Source organism: Peromyscus leucopus, chromosome 11 (assembly GCF_004664715.2).
Source record: "Peromyscus leucopus breed LL Stock chromosome 11, UCI_PerLeu_2.1, whole genome shotgun sequence".
Classification (NCBI taxonomy): Eukaryota; Metazoa; Chordata; class Mammalia; order Rodentia; family Cricetidae; genus Peromyscus; species Peromyscus leucopus.
The window spans coordinates 26,194,007-26,221,349 of record NC_051072.1 but is presented as its reverse complement, the minus strand read 5'-3'; the positions used below and the strand labels follow the sequence as shown (position 1 = coordinate 26,221,349).

Here is a 27,343-nt window from a genome sequence, read left to right as displayed (position 1 = left end):
TGTGGGAAATATCATTTCATTTTCTCCGATTTTCACAAAATTTGCCTAGATCACCAGTTTGTAATAATTTGCTGTTCTTTCTAAGAACAAAATTTTGCAGTGTAAATTGTTAAATATAATTCAGTTTGCCGTTAGAGAAAGCTATTATTTCTTACCTCAAAGTACCTCACATGGTAGCCTTCATGGATTTTTGTTTGTATCAATTGCTCCTGGGGGTAGTACTTCTCCAGTGTGACCCACAGATCCCCTCCACAGCATAGCTATGGCATTTTCAAAACCTGAGACACCTGTTCTTATTCTAACTCCATGAAGCTGCCTTCCTCAGTTCCTTACCTAGGGTCTAAGGATCTCCATTTTTAATGACTTTCCTGGGAAATGCTTTGTTGTTGCTTAGACTTATTTATTTATTTGTATATGGGTGTTTTACCCGCATGTATGTCTGTGAACCACTTGCATGTCTGGTGGGTGCCCATGGAGATCAGAAGAGGGTGGTGGTAGGTTCCCTGGAACTAGAATTACAGACTGCTGTGAACTGCTGTTGGGTTCTGGGAAGTGAACCCACATCCTCTGGAAGGGCAGCAAAAAGAACATCTCTCCGGCCCCACTAGGAGATTCTTTTTTTTTTTTTTTTCTCGAGACAGGGTTTCTCTGCATAGTTTTGGTGCCTGTCCTGGATCTCACTCTGTAGACCAGGCTGACCTCAAACTCACAGAGATCTGCCTGGCTCTGCCTCCCGAGTGCTGGGATTAAAGGCATGTGCCACCGCTGCCCAGCTTAGGAGATTCTTATGCACACTTAATATCTAAACTTTTTGTAAACCTCCAATTAGTCTCTCTTTAAATGGCATGTGATTTTTATATTTTATAATATCAAAATAGCTTATCTGGAGCTATCTTAAAACCACATTTTCCTCTGGGATACCTTGGGCCAAATAAGAATGGAAGGGTAAAGAATAAGGATAAAGAAGGGCCTATATATTAAGTGTTTGGTATGAATTGTTACAGAACTTCTTGTAGATCCTGGCTTAAGTGCTAGAGAACTTTATGGATTGTTCCAAAACTTCTTGTAGATCCTGGCCTGACTTAAGTGATAGAGAACTTTATAGATCGTTCCAGAACTGCTGGCCTGGTTTAGGTCCCAGAGAGCTGGCATTCAGCAGTCTACAGATGTAGAAGCAGGGAAGAATCCAGGGGGTGTTCATTCCTGCATCGTGCTAGGACTTCTCCAAGCCCCCAAGAGAGCCAGACATCCCGAGGATGCTTCCAGTGGGTCCAGTGCATAGTCTGCTTGTTTCTACTGTGACCAAGGATACTGTGTACAAGCACTCCTAGATACAGGTGTGACAGGAACCAAAAATGCAGCCAGACGCTGTGACCTCTGAAAACACACCTTGTCAACTTGGTCTGCACAGAGCTAGGCTTTTGTGTAGCATGCTTCCTTTTTCCTAAAAGATAATCTGCTTTGAATTTTTTTTTAAATTTAAACTCACCAGTTAAAATAGTTCACATGTGGCTATACTATAGGGCAGCTCAGATACTAGACCGTTTCTTCCATCATCTCAGAACACTAGGAAACAGCCATGAGAGACGACCTCCAGCTGCCTCTGTCCCTCCATTCCTAAAACGATTGCTATCTTCCCCTCTAATAGTCCCAGTACATTCTGAACAGTGTTATTTGTACCCGCTGATAAACCAAATCGACTGTGATTTAGAACCATGCCCTAGCCCACCCCTAAGTTCTTCCTGAGGCCCTGGAAGACACAAGATGAGCAAATGAGCTGAATCACCGAGTGAGCCACCAACTCAACTTCAGTTCCAGACAAGTCTACGAAAAGTGTCATCTACTTCAGGGCTTCAATTTGTGCTGGGGAAGAAAACCCAATTCCTAAAAACAAGGAAAATGTGGAGCGGTGGAGCCTCCATACAACAGCGTCGGTAAAAAGGTTGATTGCAAAATTACAACAAGAGGAGAAACAGGAAGAGTGGAAAGCAAACGGTGCCCTCTCAAGTTGTCACCTGCCCCCACTGCAACCAGTTTTGCCTAGACGGGCATTCCGCAGAGGAAGCTTTTCCGCACTCCCTAGAGACTGCCCCAGCAACCGCGCCCAGCACATCTCTTCTTCCACCTGAATTGCTTTCTGCCTCTTACAAGTCAAGAGAACTGGCCGGATGATTGGGGCAATCGTGAGAGTTCTCTCTACACAGTCTTCTAAGTCTGGTCATTTTCCCAGGACAGACTTCCTTGAGAATCCACCCACACAACTGTATAGGCCCATTATGGTTTCATGCCAAAGAACCCCTGAATACATATAAAGATGAGAGGGAAGGAACAAGAATGAAGTTAGTTAGGGATAGGAGAGGGATGACGGGCGCACAAACATGGAACAGGGCCAGGGAGGCAGTCCTCAAACAGAAACACCATCCTCACTTCTCCCAAGAGCATCCTGGAGTCCAAGGCATTTACCTATGCATGCATCAGGAAGAAGGAAACTGTATGTGATGAATAATTATTTTGCACATGACAAGCCACTGTGGAAAGATGCAGCAGGGGATGGCAACAAGTATCTATTAAACACCAAGAACATGCTAGGCACTATGCTAGACCCTAGCAATCACCAGAGATAGGATGGGTGCATTGCTACCTTCCTAACACACCCCTTCTAGTAAGAGCCACAGACCAATAAACAGGCATTTCCACTGCCACATAATGGGGCTAAAGTAAAAACAGTACAGGACATTGAGCATTTAAAGTCTCAAATAGTCCTAGAAAATGGAGGAAAGCCTTCTTGTTGGAACTGAAGCCTATGTTGAGTGCAAAGACTAAATAGGCATGCCAGCCAAGAAAAGGGGGAGGGGGAGAGACAATGGAAAGGAGGTGGAGAGAAGACAGATACCCACGCAAATGTCTGGGGAGAGTAGAGCATGGAGGGGACCTTTTGCATACCTTACAGTCTCCAAGGGAGAAGCAGTGAGGTCTGAGTTGTTACTACAAAGAAAAGCCCTCTGTATATACTTCCTGAAAATGCAAAGGAAGGTCTCAGATCTCACCTTGTTTTTTCCCCTTACCCTATCTCCTGTTCCTTGAGCCGGAAGTGGAACCCAAACAGAATCTACTGTTCAGCTACCTCATGAGAGAAGTAGCCATATGACAAACTGTTTGGGTTAAGACCCCAACTCTACCCTGAGAAACTGTCAGACATGGGACAAGTTGATGCATCCATTTCCTCACCTGAAGTAAAAGCAATGATACCATTTACTTCATGAGGTTTTGGAGAGATTCAGTGAGCAAATACTTGTCTAAGTGGAATACAACAGTGTTCGACACATAGGAAGCACTCTAAAAAGGCTCTTATTCTATTACCAAAGTCTTGGTAGCTAGTGTGAGAATATTATTCACTGTACATTTACACAGAACACTGCACTCAAACCAATTCTACCTGAGCCAAGGCTAAGGAGATTTAAAAGAAAAGAAAACAAACCTAGTCAATTTTCTGTGTGTCCTGTAAGATGTTAGATTTATCAAAATAAAGACATTCCTAGGACAGTCAGGAAATATTTAGGTCCCTATCGAAAATGACTACAATAGCAACAATGGCTAAAGAAAGAATGCTTATGAACTTGGGAGGGGAGGATACACAGGACAAGTAGGAGGTAGAAAAAAAGAGGGAGGAAATCATATGATTACATTTTAATTGAATCAAAAGAAAACTTACCGAAAAAAGTTCCTTTGTTTGTTTGTTTGTTTTTGTTTTTTAGAGACAGGGTTTCTCTGTGTAGTTTTGGTGCCTGTCCTGGATCTCACTCTGTAGACCAGGCTGGCCTTGAACTCACAGACATCTGCCTGGCTCTGCCTCCCAGTGCTGGGATTAAAGGCGTGTGCCGCCGCTGCCCAGCTACTTTTTTTTTTTTTAAATGTGAGAACAAGCCAGGCATGGTTGCCCATGCCTTTAATCCCAGCACTTAGGAGGCAGAGGCAGGTAGATTTCAGTGATGGGAAGGCCATCCTAGTCCCCAGAATTTCTGCCCAGCCAGGGCTATAACATTAGATCCTGTGTCAAAAACAAAATGTAATAAATGAAATAAAAATTTTAAGGCAAAACTATTTTAATACAGCTAATGGTAAATTTCCAAGACGACATCCTTTTAAAGCTTTAATAAGGAACTTCTTTACATGAAATACAATGGCGGCACTTCCTGCTCATCTTCATGTTGCTATAGGCAGAAGTTTAAATGTCGCTCATAGTTTTCCACTGCATTTGGATAGTCTACAACTAATATTGGTCTTCTGTCCCTCCCATGCTATACCACAGGCTATTTCGAGTCTCTCCATTTTTCAACAAAGATACCAAGGCTCAAAAGTCATGTGACTTACCTAGCCAAATGCATGAGTTCTAAAATGAGACTAAACTCCATGCCATTTTGTAGAGTCTAGGTTTATATTAGGATACCTGGTCCTTTAAGAAACCTCATCCCCATAAGTTGTTAAAACACTCTAAGATATATGATACACACTGAAAAACATTAGTTCTCATCTCAGAATTAAGATTTTTATGAGAGGAGATAAAGAGGTGGCTCAGCAATTTGGAGCACTCGTTATTGCAAAGGGCCCAGGTTCGAGTCTCAGCACCATATGCTGGCTCACAGCCATCCATACCTGCAGTTCCAGAGGATTCGATGCCCTCTTCCGACTTCCACAGGCATCAGGCATTCCTGTGGTGCACATATATACATGCAGGCAAAATACCTCTCTCACACACAAAAAGTAAAATTTTTAAAGATTTTTGTGGAATACTTGTGCAAATAAATGTTCTATAAGAAAAATACATTTGGAAAATCCCAAGATAAGCTGAGGTAAATTTGGTTTTTTTTTTTATTATTATTATAAGGTCTTTAAGACACAACCGAGGGGTCCACTGTATGGCACATACCTGTAATGCCAGCACCTGGGAGCCTGAGGCAGGAGGATCTTGTGAGGTCAATGTCAGCCTGGGCTACGCAGCAAGTCCAGGGCATCCTGAATAATGGAGACTTTGGAGACTTCCTTTCAGACAAAACCATGACTGTACTGAGACCTATGATAATCAAAGTGAAGGTGCTGTCTTGCAGCAATTTCCAAATCACAACTGCCCATAGAACTTTTTTTTTCTTCCTCTCAGTAGGATCAGTGTCCCTCGGAACTAAACCTAAGGCTAATAACACATGAGAAATATGCAGATTAATGGAAATGCTTATGGTCCAAGTTCACCAGGGACAAATGGTTTACAATCTGCTAGGAAAGCCCTCTGATTGTTCCGAGCAGAAACATAAAAAGGAACTTGCAGTCATTGTTCTTAATCTTAAATTTGCTTGAGATGGGGAAGCTGAGGACAACCTCAAAAAAATATGTCACCGTGTAAAGTAGGAAGTGGCCACTGGTGCAGCGGCTGACAGCCCTGCAGCCTGTTCAGAGTGAGAGCTGCAAGGCACCTTATGGGAAAGCGTGTGTGCACGCTCCTCCAACCTCAAGGTCACCAGGGTCACCATGCAGAATGTCCTGGATTTGAAGTTCAAAATCAAATCTATCAGATATCACATTTCAAGTTCAAAATGTGAAGTGCAGCAATTGCAAGGTCTGGAAACTCACTGGGAGGGAAAAAAAAATAAACTCCTTTCTTTCTAAATGATGCCCTGGTTCTACCGCAACCGGCAGTGTGAAAATGATCAGTCAGACAGAATCTGATGATGAGCCTGAAGGTGTCAAACTGGATAATGTAATTGGGTTTAATATCAAGGGACATTCCATTCCCGGCCCAATCATATCAATTTCAGGAGATACTGGACCAAGTAAATTCTTCAATCACCTTCTCATTTTCAAAAAGGAGAAAGTTGAATTAGATCACTGCCCAGGAGTCTCTCTGAACTAAAGCTCGGTACATTGAAAAGATGTGAGTTCATAGACCTCTTAGGTTTTTTAGCTCCCCTAAGGAAATAGAAGCCTCCCTGGGTGGGCAGGAGCACTATTGTACAAAAGGTAGCAACAAAGGCAACTAATTTGGGGGGATAGCCATAGCCCTCAGGTATCTAGCCTCTAGCCTGTGTAATGTTACCAAAGTCAAGAAGGCTTGAAATATTAAGTGTGAGTCCAGACTGCCTGGAAATAATGAGAGTCATCAAATAGCTACATTCCTCCATTTTCAGGGCCAAAGGTCCAGAGGTGGAGTACCTCTTGCAGGTCAGAAGTGCCAAATACAGATGTGCGGATGCCTTCCTCCACAGGTGTGCAATGCCTGATTGAGATCCTAACTACCGACTCTGGAAATCAGAGCCTATGCCTGCCTCTTGAGGTAAAACCTGTTCGTAGTTTCACCCATGCGCCATTGCCTTCAACAGCCTAAACCACCTCGGTTAAAATGGGCTTGGGAAGCCAAACCAGAAAGACTAGAATCAGAATCTTGAATCAGAAAACCAGGAAGCTGTATTGCTATTTTTATTTTTACTTTTAACTTTCACGACAAGCCTCGTTTCTGAAAAACTCTGTGGTTATGATCTTTGTTTTCTTTCCCCACATTTTGGGACTCTTTTGAGAGGTGAACAATGTGTAGTACCTTAAAGATTGCCACTCCTAACGTAATGATAATCGTTAAGATAGTCAACGTCAAGACTGGCTGTGTTGATCATCCAGAGCTGAGGGTTCTGAAATATTTAAGTTGACTTAAGAGTCTAGATGTGGCCCATGGTGGCAGCACAGACCTGGCTGTCATCAGGGCCTCAGATGGCAGCAAAAGAAATGTAGTACTTCCTCCACAATTGATGGCTTCCGGCAGGGGGGCAGGGGGGGGAGGACTCAGTTCTACCGAAGGGGCTGGCCACTGAGAGTTTGACCATCTTCCAGTGACTATATAGGTAACACAAGTTGGACTTGTTTGAATTTTTTTTTTCCTTATTTTTTGTTCTTATTTTTATTTTCACTTTTTTTTTGAGAGGGGTAGTTCATGGGGGACAGACGTGGAAGGACTGAGAAGTGAGTGTGATCAGGGTGCATGATGGGAAATTCCCAGAGAATCAATAAAAATGTTATGTTGGAAAAAAAAAAAAGATTTGCCTGTGCGAATGATGCTGATCAGAAGTGGCCGTGTGGCTCCCTCTATGTCTGTTCTTAGGAAAGATGTTGACATGACTTGAGGTTCTCCCAGGACAAGTGTGAAGACACCACTCTGGGCAGTAGAGTGAGCTCCCATAGAAGGGATGCTGTATTTGAAGCATGCTGATCTGTCCCAGGTACCTGACCCTGCAGCAGTCCATGCCTCTGCATCTCCTACACAAAAGGAGCTGCTCAGTGTTCTAGACGGCCACACTATATTCTTCGTAAATCATAACTCTGTCCACGACAGGAATTTTAGATTCCTTGAACTCTTACCATTGGAAGCTAGCAGCACTTACTGTCCCATGAGCCCACTGAAAGCGACCTTTCCCCTACACACATATGGGATTCTGAATGCTTCCTTAGAAACTGGGACTGTCCTATCAGATTAGACCCACTAAGATGAAGTCTGAGACTCCTCCCTGACCAGCGTCCTTCATGGCTAAAAAGAGTTGGAAGTTAGAATACTGTCATCTAAAACCTCTTAGAAATGTCACACACAGCAGGGACCATGCATGTAAGAGGCAGAGAGAGGGTTGAGCCTGGTATGAAGTTAGAACATCAATCCTATACATGTTCACAGCCACATCTTTGTTATAAGCCACAAGTAATGGGTGTTTCCCAATGAGATGGAAAGAAACCCCTCATGACATACACCAGACACCCACTTACTCCATTTCACACAAGACAATCTCATCTCAGAATGGTGGCAACTTAAGTCAAGCTCTTCTTGCTAACCATATTACATACACATGCATGTGCATGCATTCACAGAGAGAGAGAGAGAGAGAGAGAGAGAGAGAGAGAGAGAGAGAGAGAGAGTAAATAATAAAGTAAATCTTAAAATACAGGCTGAACAGTCAATGTAGTAAATTTCCACTCTGTTCTCTCCTCCTAACTTATAGTTTCTTTCCTTCCTTCTCCCACAAACCACAGGTGTGACTAGCAACGATTCTCCCTCCTGGGAAATTAGTGATCAACCTTGCTTATCCCTAGAGTCATCCAGCACTCAGTGGCTCATACCAAAGAATGAGCAAGCAACACATATGGCAGTAACTGTAAAGAAATCAGTATTCCTCTACACACACACACACACACACACACACACACACACACACACACACACAAACACACGAGATGGTCACATACAGAAAGAGTTTTGTCTGCATTTGTCCTTAGCATATCAGCTACTGATTTTCTTTTCTACTTGAGCTTGTTGCTTCCTTCATCATTGAGATGCTCAAAAGCTTACTAAAGGGAGATGTTTAACTACAAAGGCTTTTAAACAAACTGGAAAAAAAGTGTTTTTGGCTTCCTGGCATGGCTGAAAACAAACAAAAAAAAAAGCTTCAGACTAAAACAGAGAAAATAGAATTTTGTCGTTGATCTTCTGGTTTTAGGCTTTGTGTCTGAGTGAATCATTGCTCTTAGCCAGACTTTGGATCTCTTATCTTTGGGGAGAATGGAGGATGTTTTTAAAGGATTATCCTATGTTATAGCATTCCTAAGTTTAAATTATTTTCTTCCGCTGTATTTCAAAGTCCAATACAGAAGCAGAAAGGTGACTCCATGAAAAATCAATAGTACTGTTTCTGCCAAACACCATAAAAACTACAAGAACAACAAAGTGACAAGATCTTTCAGTCCTTGGGTGCCATGATTCATTCTTTAGTCATCTGTTACACAAACAGTATAGAGCATGGTCAAAGGCCCATCTCCTCTCTCAATGAATACACCTGACTGGTTCTATTCTGACATATGAAAATGATGTCAACATTAGAAGGGTAACGATCTATGTCCTTTTCCCCAGTCTTGGAATCTACTATCCCTCAGTCATCTAACTCTCCCCATCCTCTTCTTCTCCCCCAACCCAGCCTGTCACTTCCCCATCCCCGTTACCAACAGGGTAATGCTGTAGCATCCTCAAAGGGCTTCCTTTCCTCATGATCCCTGAGTTCTCTTACTTTAGTTACAGATGCCTTGTCTCTTATAGGATGGGCAAGTGATAATTAGAGGAACTCTCAGAGAACAAAATCCTAACTGAAAAGGTCAGAAAACAGTCGATACTGTATTCCTAAGAGTGAAAAGTGTGGGCTGGCGAGATGGATCTGTGGGTAAAGGGCTTGGCACACAGCCTCACAGCTTGGGTTCAGTCCCTGGATCTCATAGTATTAAGAAGAAAACTAGCTCCTGAAAGTTGTTCTCTGACATCACCATGTTTGTGTACCCATCCTCCACGAACACACATCATATACACCCAATAATAATACACAAAAATTGAGAAGATGGGGGCCCACCAGAGGATTTGGAGAGAGGTGAAAATAGTTTAAATGCAATATCCATGTACAAAACTCTAAAAGGAAAATTAAAGTATAAAAACTGAAAAGAAAATTAAAGGGTCAAAAGTAGGCATTTTTAAGAAGGAAGAGAGGGCAGTGGTGAGGTTCAGACAGCCAGTTACACATTTTTGCAGTGCAGACACTTCATGGAATTACTCTTCTCCCGTAGACTTGAATATTCTCATACTGAACTTTGAGTAAAACACCATGGACTACTGAACTGCTGCTCAGACCTCACTGTTGTGTGTGTGTGTGTGTGTGTGTGTGTGTGTGTGTGTGTGTGTGTGTGTGTGTGTCTGCCCCCTGAGAACCTGTAGATCAACGCAACTGCCCCAGACATTGAGTGTCTATATCAGAGGGTCTGCAATAGGCCTGAGCTTTGGCCTGTCTCATAAGTTCTTGGTTGACGTGGATGCTGCCAATCATGGGCCCAGAATTTGAGATCTGTTATCCTTAGTACAGTGAAATGAAATGGGCAAATGTTATTTCTGGGTTATTTTTAGTTATTTTTGAAAAGCTTACTTAAAATACGTCTTTATACCTTAATTTATAGTTCTACATATTAGTGACGCTACTGTCACCTGACTGGGACAATTCTGCTTCACAAAAGGAGACAACAAAGTCGATATGTCTCCCAGTGAGGTCCACAGGTCACTTGCACTAGAACTCTCTGACATTCCAAGCAAGACCTCTAAGCTGTATCCAAGAGCACTGGGAACTGGAATCCCTCTGCCAGGTTAGGAAAACTACTGTCATAGATTTAGATCCAATAACCTGCTTAATATAATTTACTATAGTAAAACTTTGTTGTTCAAAGTAAGAGTGGCTATCTCCAGCAGAATGTGGTTGTCCTCTTCCTTTCTGTAAGAGAACCATTCACTTATTCATGTATTCATTCAACATTTACTGAGGCCCTGCTATGTGTTTACATCTGGAAATACAACAATGAGAATGAAATACACGGTTTTTTACTCCTATACACAATTAACTTCTAGTTGGAGGAATAGAAGTAAACAAATAAGCAAAATTGGAAAGTGCTGTAAACATCACACACAGAATGATACTTCAGTCTAAAGACTGAAGATACAAGGACTCTTTTGATGTAGCCAAAGAAAGGGATTTTAGGTGGGTGGAATCAAGACATGACTAATGATGAGTCTGGAGCACTACGCACCAACCAAATGCTATGGATCCTAGATCAGAGTTTGAAATTTGTAATTGAAGCAATTGACACTGAAGCCATTATGATAAGGAGTACTATGGGTCTGGTCTGCAGTTCAGAGCTCTTTTTTTTTTTCCTATGTCAAGCATCAATTGTAGGCAAATGAGAGTAAGGCAAAAAGATTGGCTAGGGTTGTGGAGATGGTTAGTTGGTAAAATGACATGCAAGCACAAGAATCTGAATTGAGATCCACAGATGTGATTATAATGCCAGGGCCAGACAGACAGATAAAAGCAAGTCACCAGGAACTTGGTGCCCAGCCAGTCTCACAGAATCTGTGAGCTCTGGAGTCAGTGAGAGACCCTGTCTCAGAAAATAAGTTAGAGGCTGACTGAGTAAGACACCCAAATGCTAACCTCTGGTCTCCATATGCATGAGCATACACATGCACAAGCCCCTGTATACATGTCCCGTGTTTACACACGTACACAGACACTAAATTAAACATAAATAATTAAATAAATGAAAGACTAGCTGAAGGCTGTTGTAGTCTAGATAAGCAATGATAAAGCTTGAACCAGAGGAGTCGAGGGGGAAGAAGCAGCAAATAATTTCCTCATTTATTGGATGTAGAGAACAAAACAGGGAAGTGGAGAATAGTGGAGCATGCTTGTAATCCTAGCACTCAGTATGTTGAGGAAGGAAGATTGTGAATTCGAGGCCAGCCTGAGCTACACAGTAAAATCTTGTCTCTAAAACAAAATGAAAGAAAAGAGGTGAGGGGCATGAGGGATAGAATATTAGTATGAATGATTATCAAATACTTTTAATTACATGCTAATTTCACCATTTTACAGTGAAATACACCATTTATATCTGGACTTCATATAGATGACCAACAGTAAATGTGACATTACTAATTTTTATAACTTAATGACAGATTAGCTTAAGATTCTTGCTGTATAGATCAGGTGGGCCCAGGACTCTTTATCTCTCTGCCTCAGTCTATCCGATGCTGGAATTACAGGTGTGAGCCACCATGCCCTGCTTGAGGTGGCCATATCATTATGTGCAGTTGATACATCTGACTGCGCTGTGGGCAGTTAGGGCAGTTTATGTCTATATGAGATCTTTGTATATCCACAGAAACTCTCGATTTCCTGCACAATTATCTGTGTATGTGTAGAAAGAGGCATGAGAGAGTGGACAGTGTATTTAGTGTATGTGCAGAAGCCTGAGGGGGATGCTGGGTGACCTCCTCCATCACTCTCTTCCCTATTCCTTTGAGGCAGAGTCTCTCACTGAATCTGGAGCTGTGCTAGTAACCAGCAAGCTCCAGCCACCCTCCTATCTCCATCTGCCAGAGTTCTGGGGTTGCAGGTTCATGCACTCATGCCAAGCATTTTATATGAGTGCTGTGGATTCAAATCCACATCTTCATGCTTACACAGAAAGCATTCCTATTAAGTCACCTCGCCAACCCTGCTACATGAATCTGGTACCATTCTAGTGACCACCTAAGAATAAAATTAGTGAAATATGTTGATATTATCATGAATCTGCACCTTTGTTCGCCCCGGGTTGATGAAAACTAGGCCAAGTGAAAGCTAAATACTGTCATGAACTTTCAAACATAGACTTAAGCTCCATGTCATGAGAGATCCGTAATCCCAGCATTACAGGAAATAGAAGCGTGAGGATAGAGCGGTTTATTTCAATCTCAGAACTTTGTATATTCTTAGAGACCCTCAATTTCCTATACAATTATCTATGTGTTTGTTCTATGTATGTATAGAGCAGGGCATGAGAGAGGGTGGAGTGTATTTGGCATATGTACAGAAGCCAAAGGCTAGCTCAAACAAACAAGCAAACAAACAAACAAAAAACCCAGAAAAATTACTAATATTTGAAAAATGAAATGCAGTAGGAGAGCTGTTACAGTACAGAATTATGGTACAAAAGATAATGCCTATGGGATTTAATTGCCTAAAATTGGTATCAATCCACATCTAACTTGACTGGATTTTCTTCACCGGGACTGGGATAAAGGGAAGGAATAAGGCTCATAGACAGTCTACTGAGAGCTGGTGATGGGCATTTCTGTTGACTACTCTGATTGTCTCACCACTGTTTGAAGTAGGACTTTTTGCATTTTTGCTCATGCCAAGTAAGATTGATTATGTGAATGACACTTGAAAAATAATTTTTTAAATATACAAGGAGAGAGAAGGAGCTAGGCCTTCAGCAAGTCTACATTGTGGAAACTTTGAAGGAGGACGTTGTGACAGAGCCTGGGCTGACATAAAATATGCAAAATCCTTACTCTCGGCAATTCTACCTGAAAATAGCTGTCCTAAAAGAATTGCTTCCATGCTTGTACCGGGAAGCATGTAGGTAGATGTTCCCTGCAGCTTTGTTAGCAGTCAGTGGGGAAAGGCTAATCAAACTCTTGGGTGTCTGTATCACAGACTATTCCGGCACAGTTACCAAGACAGAGAGAAACCCAGTATATACACCAGCATGTCCAAGACACCAGGCTGTGTAGGCTTTGTTATCAGATAGGTGTCTCTGTACACACAGAGGTTAGAACGTGCATAGAAAAGCCCTGCATATTAAGCAGTGGTTAGCCTTGCAAGAGGAGGACAGGAGACTATAAGAGGTCATGAGAAATTCTACCTCCTCTTCTAAAGCTGTATCCAGAAATGAGTCAGAGCTTATTTGTATAACTGAAAACACTTACTAGTTTGTTAGCAAAGAAGAGGGGAGAGACCTGCCCAATGTGGAGCCTCAGGTCACCTGATTGCTCAGCGCTGCTCCTCCCTCTGCACTGCAGGCTCCTCCCTCTGCACTGCACTGCCCCTCCCTCTGCACTGCCCCTCCCTCTGCACTGCACTGCCCCTCCCTCTGCACTGCACAGCTCCTCCTTCTACACTGCACTGCCCTCCCTCTGTACTGCACTGCCCCTCCCTCTGCACTGCACTGCCCCTCCCTCTGCACTGCAGGCTCCTCCCTCTGCACTGCACAGCTCCTCCCTCTGCACCGCACTGCCCCTCCCTCTGCACTGCACAGCTCTTCCCTCTGTACTGCACAGCTCCTCCCTCTGCACTGCACAGCTCCTCCCTCTGCACTGCACAGCCCCTCCCTCTGCACTGCAGGCTCCTCCTTCTGCACTGTAGGCTCCTCCCTCCATACTGCACTGCCCCTCCCTCTGCACTGCAGGCTCCTCCCTCTGCACTGCACAGCTCCTCCCTCTACACTGCATTGCTCCTTGGTACTTTCATCTCCTCTCTTTGGTGTCTTCCCTGGCATTCTCTTCTCTAGGTCTTGACTTGTAAGCTGGCCTCTTGTGGTATCTTTTGACTTGGGGCCCCTCCTTTCTACAGCGGTAAACTCCCAGACAAAGCAATGACAACAGCAGTCATTTCCATATTAGAAGTTACAAACACTTTTTAATTGAGTCCATTCTCCTTGTCCAGTCTGCCCCTGTGATTAACCCCTAACTGTACTAGTTTCTTGTCCCTTCATCTACCTCTCTTTGGAATTGCACCCAAAATACCCACTTTGTCCAGGCCTGGAGGGAGGCTCTAGATGGTCCTTTTGCCAATGCTTATGGTGCTTTGCCTGGTCTGATGATCTACTCCATCCCAGTTAAAACCCCACAGTTGTAGTAGGAGTAAACAGCCTTCCTGGATAAACGACTAGTCAGGCAAATTCCCTTAGTAGGCATTTCCTCTTTCTTTACTCAAAAAAAAAATGTATCACTTAGAGGACTGAGGCAGGTGGATCTCTGAGTTCAAGTCAGTTTGGTCTACAGATTGAGTTCAGGATAGCCAGAGCTACTTAGAAAAATCCTGCCTCAAAACTGCAAATGTGTCAAAGTTGAGCTTGTTGAAGTAGAAAAGGATACTCAACTAGAATAGACCCAAGGTGTACTTTTTTGCATAGACAGGATTTCTTGTTTACCCATTTAGCTCCATTGTTTTATTTAGCTTACTAGTTACAAACCTCAAAAACTGGAAGATATTATGGGAAGACCTTGGCTTATTGTTCACATACTTATCCCAGTAGTGGCCTCCCACAATAACCAAGCATATGTCTTGTGAGCTTCACAGGCACACACTGTCAGCATATTGGTCAAAAGCATGCTCTAGCCCAACTGCTCCAGACAGTCTAGATGTCTATTTCTGCCTTGGTTTGCACCACTCTCTAGAATGTTACCACTACAACACAGGATTTATTCCTTTTCTGCATGTGGATGCTATATTTGCAGATAACATCAATATTCTTCATAAAGTGTCCTCAAATGATTTCTAAGGTTTTATTATTCCCTCAAAAACAAAATTGTTCATCAGATTCCTAAACTTGAGTTATAGTGCTTTTTGTTATAATTACTCTTTTAAAACAGTTTTGTGTGTGTGTTTGTGTGTTGTATGTGAAGTATGTACACATGTGTTTATAGGCATCCATGTTTCTATACACAGGCAGAGGCCAGATGAAGACATGGGCTATTCTGCTCTCTCCTTCTCTCCCTCTCCTGCTCTATTCCTTTGAGATGAACCTCTCATTGAATCTGGCAAGAGCTGAACTGACAGCCAGCAATTCCCAGCATCTTCTCTTGCCCTGCAGGGGCACACAGTCACATCCAATTGTTTTCTGTGGTTACTGGGGATTTAAACGCAGGTCTTTGTGCTTGCACAACAAACACCAAAACACACTGAGCTGTCTCCCTGGCCCTAAAACAACTTTTCACATTAGAAGAAAAGACATTGAGTTTCTGTCTTCCCCCCAAATAAGTTCATAGAGCAGCAAAACAATGCTTTGTCATCTACAAGTATCTAACAAAGAATCCATCTTATATATGGACTTTCTTTCTTCTTAAAGTATCTAAATAGTTATTATTTTTTAAATGTGAAATATTAGCTAATTAATATTTAACATCCCTTTTTAAAGAGCAAGATGCAAAATCAGCCATCTCTTAAATTCCTGCAAAATTTGAAATTCATGTTATTTTATGTATTGAAAATAAAATCACTAGCAAAAATATTTTTCCTTTATAGTGATATATAGTTGAATAGCCAACAAAGTTGTTATTGGGAAAGGAATTTTCTAAGAATTAAAGGATGGGGAGAACTGTCAAGATGGATGATCAGGAAAAAGCACTTGCCCTCAAGCCTGAAGGGGTGAGTTCAGTCCCTGAGACCTACCTACATGGTGGAAGAGAGATCCAACTCCTGCGAGCTCTTCTCTGACTTCCACATGTGTGACATGACATATTCACACGAATAAATAAGTGTTGAATATTAAAAATAAATTCAAAACAATAACTGGACACCATGGATGTTAAAGTCATGGATAAGAGGAGGAGCTAAAGATGTGACCGCGGATTGGCTTCCTTTCAGAATCATTTCGCGCTCTCCCTCTTCACCTCCATCTTAACTTGGCAGTGACTACCTATGTGACACTGAGGTTTCAGTATTACTTTTCTTTCCATTTTGATGGGCTCTTCTAAGCTGGTTATCAGTTTCTTGGCACTTTGCTTTCAAATCAAAAGCCTTCTTACTAATATAGTTCCCGTGCTCCGTGTTCAACTAACCTGGTTTGCAAAGTTTCCCATGCACTACAGTTTACAAGTCCTTTGAAGATGAGAACAGAAGACACTAAATTAAGGCAAACAAAAATATTGTAAAACCAGGCTCGCTAAGGCTAAGGTACAGGGGTTTCAAGACCTTACCCCTGAAGGCTGCTGGGTGTGTTCTGAATGTTTTAAAAGTGCTTTTACATACACAGCATGACCTGCCTATGTACCTATATTCGGTATAGTGTTTTATATTCTATCAATAAAATCATAAAAGGGAATATCTGCTTTTCAAGCTGCTTATCTCAATAAGATGTTATATTTCTTTACAAATTAATATATGCTTATTAGGGATGTTCATGCTCATACAGATGGGACATCTTGTAAGCACATTCACACTCCTTAGCCTCAACTATAGAAATGCAATTTAAATGTGCTATTTTATACCATCAAAGACTTCTCAAGTGTTTGCCCCATAGACCACAGCAGAACCAGGCTCCAGGGCAGGCCATAGGTAGCATTACACACCGATGTGCTGGCCAGGCATTCATATTTTTCAAAATCTCATAGCACTCTGCAAGTTGGGAATACAAAACCAAATGAAAGCTCAGAGGAGCAAAATAAATTGCCCTGTGTCTTAAGGCTGCTACTGGTAAAGAATGTTGATTCTGGGCAAGTCCAAGTCCCAACTCCAGTATAGATATTCTTTCTATGAACCACTCAGGTGCTTATGAAAATTTCTTCTGGTGTGCTTAAAAGTCAAGAATGTGAATGCGGTATCTGATTGTTTCAGTACATACGAGGGTGGATTTGCAGAGAATTAAACTTTCAATTCTTAGTCACTTCTAAAATTTTCTACCATTAGAACCAGGAGTAGGCATAATTAATCTGGGAAGAAAGATTCTGTTTTCCTATTTATACATTTTAACCTCATCACATAAGATATCCTGCATTACTATCATCTGAGATCACCCTGAAGGGCAGGGCCAGAGAACACAGAAATACCTCAGATTCATGGAAGACTTTTCTCATTCATTTCCTTTTGACAAAATGGCCCCGGTGTCCCCTCCCAGCCAGATGTGCTAAAGCAGAGGCAGATTACATGTGCAAGATCTTTTCTGAACTTTTGAAAGGATAAAAAAAAAAGTTAGATAAGAGTGGCAACTTCTTAGATTCTTAAAAGCCACGTTCTAGAATGTTCTGTATTACTCTTAATCTTTTTCCTAACATAGACACATTTATTTCTCTTCTGATTTTGCTATCAGTTGCTACGGCTCCTATCTGATTTATCAAGATGTCCATCATCTCCTAGTCTCCTCTTGAAGCCTTGAGTCCAGTCCCTTCCCATGTGCTCCTTCATCTGAGCTGGACAAATGAGAGTGGGGGTGGGGGCGTGAGAGGCCTTGCTAACACATTTGTTGACTCTCCAGGAGACCGGCACCCCCATTCAGTTTTATTCTTGTGAAAAGCAGGAGAACATTCTGGGTCTGGTGGGGGATGGTGGTAGTCTGACTTTTTTTGTCAAATAGCTTTGAGGTGAAAAAAAAAAAATTAGAAAACACTCTAAAGTTCACAAAGACACATAGCTAAGTGATAGATTCATTAAGGTTAGGGATCAAAAACAAATCAGCCCAATTATTATTGGCTGATGTGCCTTTCTTGCTAGGATTGGTTGGAGATCAAAGATGGTGATTAATTCCATGTGTCCATGTCTACCCTCAGCTTCCTGATATAAAAAACTGTTGATGAGTGGGTGTGCACCCTGAGGATTTAAAATAGAGGTGACTGGCTCTTTTTCATATATAAAAGTTTAGATTTGTTATTCTTTGAAGATTCTTATAAGATTACCTTTTGAGATAAATAATAAAATAATTGGTCCTTTCTTGGTAGCCACAGAGTGCAGCCTCTCAGCAAAAGAACTGGCTGAGAAAAACACCTTGCTTGCTCACACTCTCTTAATCTATAACAAGTTCCTTGGACATGAATGTATGTGGGCTCTTGGGACAACTTCTTTTTCACCTGTAATATGCAAAACATTCAATAATGTTATGGATATGGAAAACATTCTGTTCTTTACTTGTATTCATTGTAATCATTTACTTGAAGAATAGAATTTAACCACATTGTAATTTTTATATTGCTTGAAAGATTTTGCTGAGGTATATAAGGTGTAAGGGAAAAAATAAAGTGAGTAGAAGGAAAATATCAATAATGAAAGAAGGAAAACACCAGAAAAGATATAGAGAAAAAATAAAGAAAAAGTCAGAAAGGGAAAAAAAGAAAAGAAAAGCAGGAGAACACAGCAGAAAGGGCAGAGACACAATAAGAAAGTGACCATGGTTCATCTCCACTTCATTGCTTACCGACTTGGAACTTGGACAGTTTTCAACACTAAATGGAAACTAAATGATAGCATATACCAGAAGGCTGTTATAAGACATAAGTAAAACTATGTATGTACAATGCCTAACAGGGTACCTGGTTAAAATTGAGGAATGAATTCTAACTCTGGCATTTCCTGCCAATATAATATAATATAATATAATATAATATAATATAATATAATATAATATAATATATATCTGTATTTCACTATAATTCAATGCCTATACTCTTCCTAACACAAGAAAACATTTTTTGAGAATCTCAAATTAGTTATGTTTCACAACGCCTATAAGATTGAGATATCAGAGTCAGCCATATATATTGAGGTTAGTCTACTTGTTTCTTTGCCTCCAGGGAAACAAAGAGGCTTTGCTTTAGAATCAGTTTTCATACATGCAAATGAATTTTTGCAGTATTTGAAAGTGACCATAGACTTTGCAAGCAAAACATTTCACCACTACTTCCTAGTGCACAGGAAGATGTTAACATATGATGGGGAGTAGGAACAGCTAACAGTTAGTTATCTTAGTGCCTTCTTGTCATTAAGTCTTACAGTTCATTTTTAACCATGTCCCAATGGCCATCTTTATTTCAAACCCAGTCTGTTCCTCCTCGGTGTCTCTAAGTCCTGCCCTCCTCTGGCCTTGATGCACTCTCAGGCAAGCCCTTTCCCGCTGGCTCACAAGGTTGCCAGCAACTGAAATTCACCTGCTTCTGTTCCAAGTTCAACAGAAAAGCAAGCACACCTTTCCAAAATGACTCTGGCTACTACAACCAATGGACAGCATGTGGATAAGAGACAACCAGAACAGGAAGTGTCTACAACAGATGCTTCTTCAGAAAGGCCCACCAGCCTGGGTACGGGCAGACAAGCCTGGAGGTTTCTAAGTATGCCCTCCCTCAGTGCTTCCAATTCAAAAGATTTGACATTGCCTAGTCCTTGTCTGTAACTTCTCACTTCCAGTCCTTAGTTCAGTCACATGTGGAAATGCTTCCTGCTTGTCAAAATCTTTTCTGTGAAATATAAGTCACAGATGGTTAATAAACGTTTTCATATGTAGTCAACGGTCTATTAATATTCATTCACAGCAGTTTATTCTCTTTGGCTACAAATCATTTACTTATTAAAATAGCAAAACATCTTTTCATCTGCCTAATAATCTAATATTTATGTTCTAGTGAAAGAGGAATTTCAAATTAATAAGCATAGTTGTGAGTCATATAATATCATGTCAGTCAACAGAAGACTGCATGGACCACGGGGTCCTATAAGATTATTAGTTAAGATAAAGTGTTGATCAGTTTGAGTCAGTCCCTTCCATACTTTCAAACTGATAGAATGCTGTGTTTTTGTCAAAGGTTATTCAGACATCTTTTATTGTCAAGGTAGGTTTTAGATATTTTTTAAAAATATGAGCAGACAGAAGCAAGAGCTAAATTAGCAAAATTACATTCAGTTTGTCCATGTGAGAAGCAAAAAGATTACTACTCACTTTTTTAAATTATTTAATTTTACTTTTGATTGATTGTGTGTGTGTGTGTGTGTGTGTGTGTGTGTGTGTGCATATGTGTGTGAATGCAAGTGTAAAGTCAGGCTCCAATGGAGTCTAAAAGAGGCTGTTAGATAGTTTTGAGTTGCCCTGAGGTAGGTGTTGGGAACTAGACTTAAGTCATCTATAAGAACAGTACATACTGCTAACCACCGAGCCCCAAGATTAATCTTCCTAATAAAGACACCATAGAAGTGGGTAAGAACAAGCAAATGTTATGTAAAACATAGACAAAGAAGTGAATAGATAAGGATTTTAAAGGAACATACCTATAAATAGGGGAAATTGCACCAATGTCTAAACTGATGCAAAATGAACCCATTTGCCAAGATGGCATTTTCTTTTCCTCTCAAAAAAGTCACCCCAAAGCAAGGAAGATAAGAGACACAAACTCCATATTGAAGACAAGTAGGCGGCACAAACAACTTAAAGCATAAACTATCAAGCCAGGGAGTAAATGGAGATTTAGGCAACAGGAAAAGAGTCAAATCAAGCAGGGAAGGGACAGAAACAACTGTATAACTCCCCCATTGGCCAGCAGAACTTTTTAGGCGATAGCTGAGACATGCCGGCAAATGTTTAACCATAAGTTCTCATGAAAAACTAATAACAGTCAGGGGCAGCAAGGGAGCTGGTGCCTGTGTGCTGGTGTTCATGTATTAAATGCTACCAATAGAAAGGAAGAAGAGCACATGAATTCCCTATTGCCAGTTGTATCTGGTGGCCAATCTATTGATGTAATCAATGAGTGAGAACAACACCCACCTAATTGGTGATTGATCTTTTTAGTTAATCAGTAAGCAAACGTAAGGTAATAAAGTTACCTGTGAGAACTTCATTCATTTGTGAATAGGTGAGTGGGTGTTTTGGTGGATTAGAAGATAACTGTATTTGGCTAAGTACTAAAAAAGTTTCCTTGATGTTATGCTGTTCATAATATGATAACTAGAGAAGGGGCATACTTAAGTCTAAACTGCATTGCCAGCATTTTCTCTATCACTTTCTCAAAATTAAGAGTCAAGAAAATAATGAGTGAAGCCTGGTGCTTTCAATTTCTATGAAAAAAACATGTGCTTATTCCAGTCTACCATGGTCAGGTTATTAATGTAGAATTAGAGAGAATGCCAGTCACACTCAGTTACACAGTATTTCCATGTTTCACTGTGCATATCACAATTTATATGACAGTTTATGTGAATTAAATGTATTTAACTATTATGTATTTCCTCAGAAATTGTTATCTGATCTATCTCTGCTGTGTTCCTAATGCGTGGGATAGAACTTGGCATATTGTAGGCATTCTACAAAGATTTATTAAGTGAAAAATAAAACATTGAACTTACCTGCCAGACATTACCCTTAGTGTTTTATATATGTTGAGCCATAACATCCCACAGAACCCTATAAGGTGGCATCAATGTTAACTCCACTTTATAAATGTAAACAGGAAGTAATTGATCCAAGCTAGGATTTAACCCCATGCACTTCAGTTCCACATTCTTTGCCACAGAAAATTCTCTTATTATATCAGAATCATATTGCTGCCAAAGAGAAATCCCAGGATGAGTATGATATTGCAGAATTTAAAAGCAACAGAGCTTTTAAATTCTGGGTGTGTTGGCACATTACTTTAATCCTAGCTAGGATTCAGGGACAAGTGAATCTCTGTGAGTCGCAGGCCAGCCTAGTCTACACAACAAGATCCTGTCTCAAAAATAAAAATAAAATAAAAGGCAACAACATCATATTAGAAGACTTGAACAGAGACAATATACTGGAACTGACAGATGTCATGCATTTGCATCAAAATACTCAAAACTACATGCAATTTAGTAGCCATTGCTAGGTGGTGGGAATATAAGCAATTCATTCTTTAATGTCCTTAATATCTACATTATAATTTTAACAATGTATATGATTTACTTATGAGATGACTTAATGAGCTTCCACATTTAAAAACATAGCCCAAACAAAATATAATTTGTTAAAAGTTCAAAGAGCTTCTCAAAAACAAGTGTGTTGCTTGTGAGAATAGATACGAATACTAGATCTCTTTGGTCTAAAACACAAACCCAGTGAAAAAAATAAAGTATTTTTGTAAACTCATGGAGAATGGGGTATACAGTTGATGTACAATTGTTCACAAAGTCAAGAGTGTTAAAACTAAGGTTCATGAAAAGCTCGAAAAGGTAATACACATAAAATATTAGACACTTTAAAGCACTCACTCAACAAGGGGTATATTTCTTCTAATGTTCTATCCAAGATTGCTCCCGCATGTTTGGAAGAGTAAGTTCTTATATTTTGACGGTTTGTCTTCATTTACCACCCTTTGCTTCTTAGGTACCAGCAAAAGCCAGACACCTTACTCAACGACTTCGCTGCCACCACCTCCAGCGTCCCATCCAAGCAGCCAGCCCCACCTCCAGCATCCCATCCATCCATCCAGCCGCCACTGCCAGCATCCCACCCAACCCAGCAGCCAGTCCCAAGCCTACCCCCCAGGAACATTAAGCCTCCCCTTGACCTGAAGTAAGTAAAAGAGCATCTTACAACTTCATCACCAGTGTCTTGCCCAGGGATTTCCAAATGATTCGTGACTTGGGGCTAAAAGATCTATAGAAAACTTCTGTGGTAACTTTAGTGGGCAGTTGGCAGGGCGAAGGGCAGGCTCTTTTAAAAGTTCAAAGTCTTTCAACTGTGGGCATCTGTAAAAATCAAAATTAAGTTACTTACTTTCTTACTTCAAGAGGGAAGAACCAGGGGTACAGTCACAATCTGAACCAAGCAAAACCAAATTCCAACAGAGTAAATGACTCAATGTCTAGTTGTCTGTGATTCACTCATGATCTTCTGGGCCGAAGGGCCTGGGTCACTTCTTCAGCTCTGCCCTCTGCAGCGCACACGTTTGTCTTCTAGGCTTCAGCTGGCTCCATTGCCGCTGCTATTCTTGGTGGTCATCCCCTGACATTGGCATCTCCAAAATCCTGGGGTTCTTTGCTGCAACTGACCAAACGGTAGCCTCTCCTAGACTTTCTTTAGTGACTCCAGCCCCACCACACAGTGCCAAGCCTCAGCTACTCTCCACAACCTTCACACCTTCCAAAGCAGCACCACCTGGGTGACTCTTAACACTACCAAGTTCAGCTGCCAGCACACGGCACAACCTTGTGGGACTCTGCAACACAGCTTCTGTGTGCTGACCCTCAGGAAACAGTTACCAGAATATTTCACCTCAGTTGTGTTGGTTTCTGCTTAATGGTTGCTAATTTCTCAGCTCCAGCTGGCCAGCGTTGAATATCCCAGCAAAGCAAAGGTTTCACTTGAGTAGTTCTGGTACCTCATTAATCACAGCCGATTCTTCAGCTCCAGCTAACCAGGACTGCAGATTCTTTACACAAAAATCCCAGTAGAGTCTTTGCTTCCCTCTGAAACGTCACAACCCCAGCCTCCATCATCTGCACTGCTCTCAGCATGCTTTCCTCCAAGCTCCTACAGGACAGCTCTGAGCTTTCAACATGCAATGATTTTTCTAGCCCAAAGTTCCAGGGTCCTTCCGCAATCCTCCCCAAAACAACATGTTCACATCTGTCATAGCCATACTCCACTATCCTGGTACCAACTTGTCTTACGGTTACTATGGTTGTGATGAAACATCATGACCAAAAGCAACTTGGGGAAGAAAGGATCTATTTCACTCAAAGTTGCACATAACAGTTCATCATCAAAAGCAGCGAGAACTTATGCAAGGTAGGAACCTGGAGGCAGGAGCTGAAGCAGAGGCCATGAAGGGATGCTCTTTACTGGCTTGATCCTCATGGCTTGTCCATTTGCTCTCTTATAGAACCCAGGACTACCAGCCCAGGGATGGTACCACCCACCATAGGCTAGAGCCTCCCTCATTGATCACTAATTAAGAAAATACCTTGCAGCTGGATCTTACAGCGGCATTTTCTCAATTGAGGCTCCCTCCTCTTTAATGACTCTAGCTTCATCAAGCTGACACAAAACTAATCAGTACTGTGATAGTCCACTATGATAGTGTAATTTGACTTCACCTTAGGCCACCCCACACACACCATACAGTTCGTCTTTTGTCCATAATCCACATAGTAGAACTTGTTAATTACAAAATCATATTGAGATCGTCCTTAAGTGCTTCAGGATTCAATAAATTGAAAACCCATTTATTATGAGTACCCGTGACTATTTTTCACTTCATAATACTTCCATAGGTGTTTAAAATTAGTAACTAAGGATGTATGAGCAGCTTGGTGAGTCTTATCTTATCACCTGCTGCTCTGTGTATGCATATTAACATTACACCCTTCCAGGCATTTGAGTCTGTAGATGTTTGTTTGAAGACTCTGTTACCAAATCAAAGTGTAAGACATCTGCCTACTACTATATTAAGGTTAAATAAATATTAGCCATATTAAAATAAATAATATATGCTCTCTTAAATACTCAATTTCCATACAAAATATTTGTTTTCACATGTATAAAATCATATTCTTATTCCTAATTTTTCTCATCCTCTGGTAAATTTAACCCATTGAATTAAGATTTCAGAATTTCTTTTTCATGTATTTATTTTTATTTTACATTTTACTTGTTTTGCTTTATTTTGCCTGAGACAAACCCTCACTGTACATCCCTAGCTGGCCTAGAACTCACTACGTAGCCCAGGGTGGGCTTTGATCTTATGAAAATCCTGCTGCCTCTGCCTCTCTGAGATTGCAGGCATGTGTCACCACAGTGAGCCCCTGATCCTGATACTTCTAAAGTTTGTTATATAGCTCTGTCCCAGACATCAGCTTCAGCGAAGCCTCTTGAGTATGGCATAGTTGTAGTACGGAATCTTCACAAATGACTCAAACATGACTTCTGAAAACTGAAAAGGCTTGGAAGCCAGTCATCATCTCGTTAAGGACATTAAGGAAAGAAAGGGTATTCGATACTGTATCTACTGCTTCAGGAGTCCTCCAGACCACCCAGACCTCTAATGGCTCACTAAAAGGACTCACAGAGCTCAGTGTACAGAAACATGAGAGACCAGTTTCAATAAAGTAAAGAGGAAGGGACAGCCAGCAGGTGGCGCTAAGTATAGGCTTCCAGGCAATTCCAGAAGCATAGCTAGGATTGCTATGAAAATGCAGTGGGTGTCTCGGGCAGCATTCAGCAGACGCCGATCAGAGGCGGTTAGAAGCTATAAGGTTTCCACGGGAAGCAGGGGAGCTTTCTCATAGGTTCCTTGGACCTGACATCTGCCAGAAGACCAGACGCCCAGACAGAAAGCAAGCATTCACATCAGTCACGTGGTTGGTAAGGCTCACACAGCAAACTGCTTTTATCAGCTAGACCACTTTCACTGCGAGGTATAGTTGTAGGGAAAATGTGTTCTGGTATATAAGTCACAGGCCAGCCTTGCGAGCATCTTATTCTAAAAACATAGCAAATCTGAGCCTGCTGTGTTAACTCTCTGAAAAGCCTCATCCCTAGAATCCGTCAGAATAAGTCTCCTAAACAGGCTGTAAAAGAAGAAAGGGTTTCGAAAGTCACGCTAGAGCATGGGATGCTGGGCAATATGCCAGCTTTGCCAGAAACCACAAAGAAGGCAAAGGACTCGGGTTCCTAGAGGCAATACTGTTTCCATCAGTTATATACAAAGTCCACTGATAGTAATAAATTTTGCTTCATCTCAATTACCATCATATTGGGGACTCTTCTTAGTGACTCATCTATGATCTATCAACTTCATTGAAAAAAAAAAAAAGTTCACCCAGAAGAAAAATGGAAAGAATAGCAGGGTTTTAGGTGTTTTACATTACCTGAAAAAGCTATGCTTGGAGTATTAGGAAACTAATTATCATATGCAGGAAGGGGGAAAGTTAAGGATATCTAGAGCTAATCTGTCTCTTCAAAAGAGGAAGGGTCAACAGTTTTAACGTTCCCATCAGTAAATTCCACTATGAGGAAATAGCTAGACTAGAAAATTTCCCCCATGGAAGGGGAAGTTAGATAAATACACAGAAGAAATGAAAGCAAAATGGACCTTCACATTCAGGCTCAAGAGTTGATAGGAAATGTAGGGTTGGGTTCGGGGTAGAAAAGTGGAAGATGGAGGTGCTTCTGCACTTCCTGCCCCACGCTTGAGAATGTCTCCATGGATGCTTCCCAAGTGCTGCTCTGCAGGTCTGCAACTGATCTCCCACCAATCAAAACGCACGCTCAAGAGCTCCCTGGCTTTCCAAATACTCCCTCGATGAATCTTTGAGTCACTCCTCTGTGTCCCTTCAACTGACCTTCAGGGAATATCCTACACAAAACAGAGATCCCTCCCTGCCTTTATACAAGGCGAGGGCCGGAGAAAGAGGAAGTCTAACAGGTCAAAGTCCCTGGAGTGGCCAGCAAATGTCAATACTGAGAAGGAATGCCGAACAGAGTTAGCAAGACTGGGAAGGGTATCACAGACTGTCACAACTTTAAACAGAGATGGAAGATAGCGAAGATGCAGGGAAACATGGGCATTGGGCATAAAGCTATGGGGGAGAGAGAATGAATAGAGGAGGCCTAAAGAGTCCAAAGGCTAAGGAGGAGGTTAGCAGGACCACGCTAGAGGCAGTAAGAGAAGGGGCCATAGGAAAAGAGCCTTTCATGTAGGGCTCCATGTGTTGTGACCATCTGTAGCTGTCACCCTGAGATGAGAAGCCCTGCAGGTGGGGACACAGCACCACCAGGTTATTTGACTTGTGTTTCTTTAAAGTCACTTGAAGTAGATGGGCACATGTCAAGGGCGGCAGGAGAACTAGTTAAGTGTTGCAGAAATGCATGCCAGCTCTTGAGGCATCCTAACCAAGATGGGCTGCCCTCGGTGGAGGGGCCAAGAAATGTCTGCACCGTGGATAAATTTTGAAGGGAGCGACAGCAGAATTTGGATTTAGTTATAAAACTCAAAATAAAGATCATTCATGGCTCCAACAGCTTTGGTGGCTCTTAGTAACCGGAAAGGCAATGAATGATTCCTTCAAATGACCTAGGGAGGCTGCAGGTGAGCCATTGGGGGGAAGAGGAAGTAAGTTATGACTAGGAACTGGGGAGATCGCTCTGCAGTTCAGAACACTTGTTGCTCTTGAAGAGGAAGTGAGTTCAATTCCCAGCAACCACATGGTTGCTTACAAACATCCATTTCCATGGACTCCAACAGTCATGC

General features: G+C 41.5%; 1 protein-coding gene across 1 annotated transcript in view; it reads left to right on the top strand.

Moving 5' to 3' along the window:
- The window catches only part of Fyb1 (FYN binding protein 1), an 83,815-nt gene that overhangs the window by 13,709 nt on the left and 42,763 nt on the right, over positions 1-27,343 (top strand). Inside the window, 2 exon segments of the mRNA XM_028875596.2 lie at positions 22,474-22,543; positions 22,576-22,662. Coding sequence (XP_028731429.2) covers positions 22,474-22,543; positions 22,576-22,662 — 157 coding nt within the window.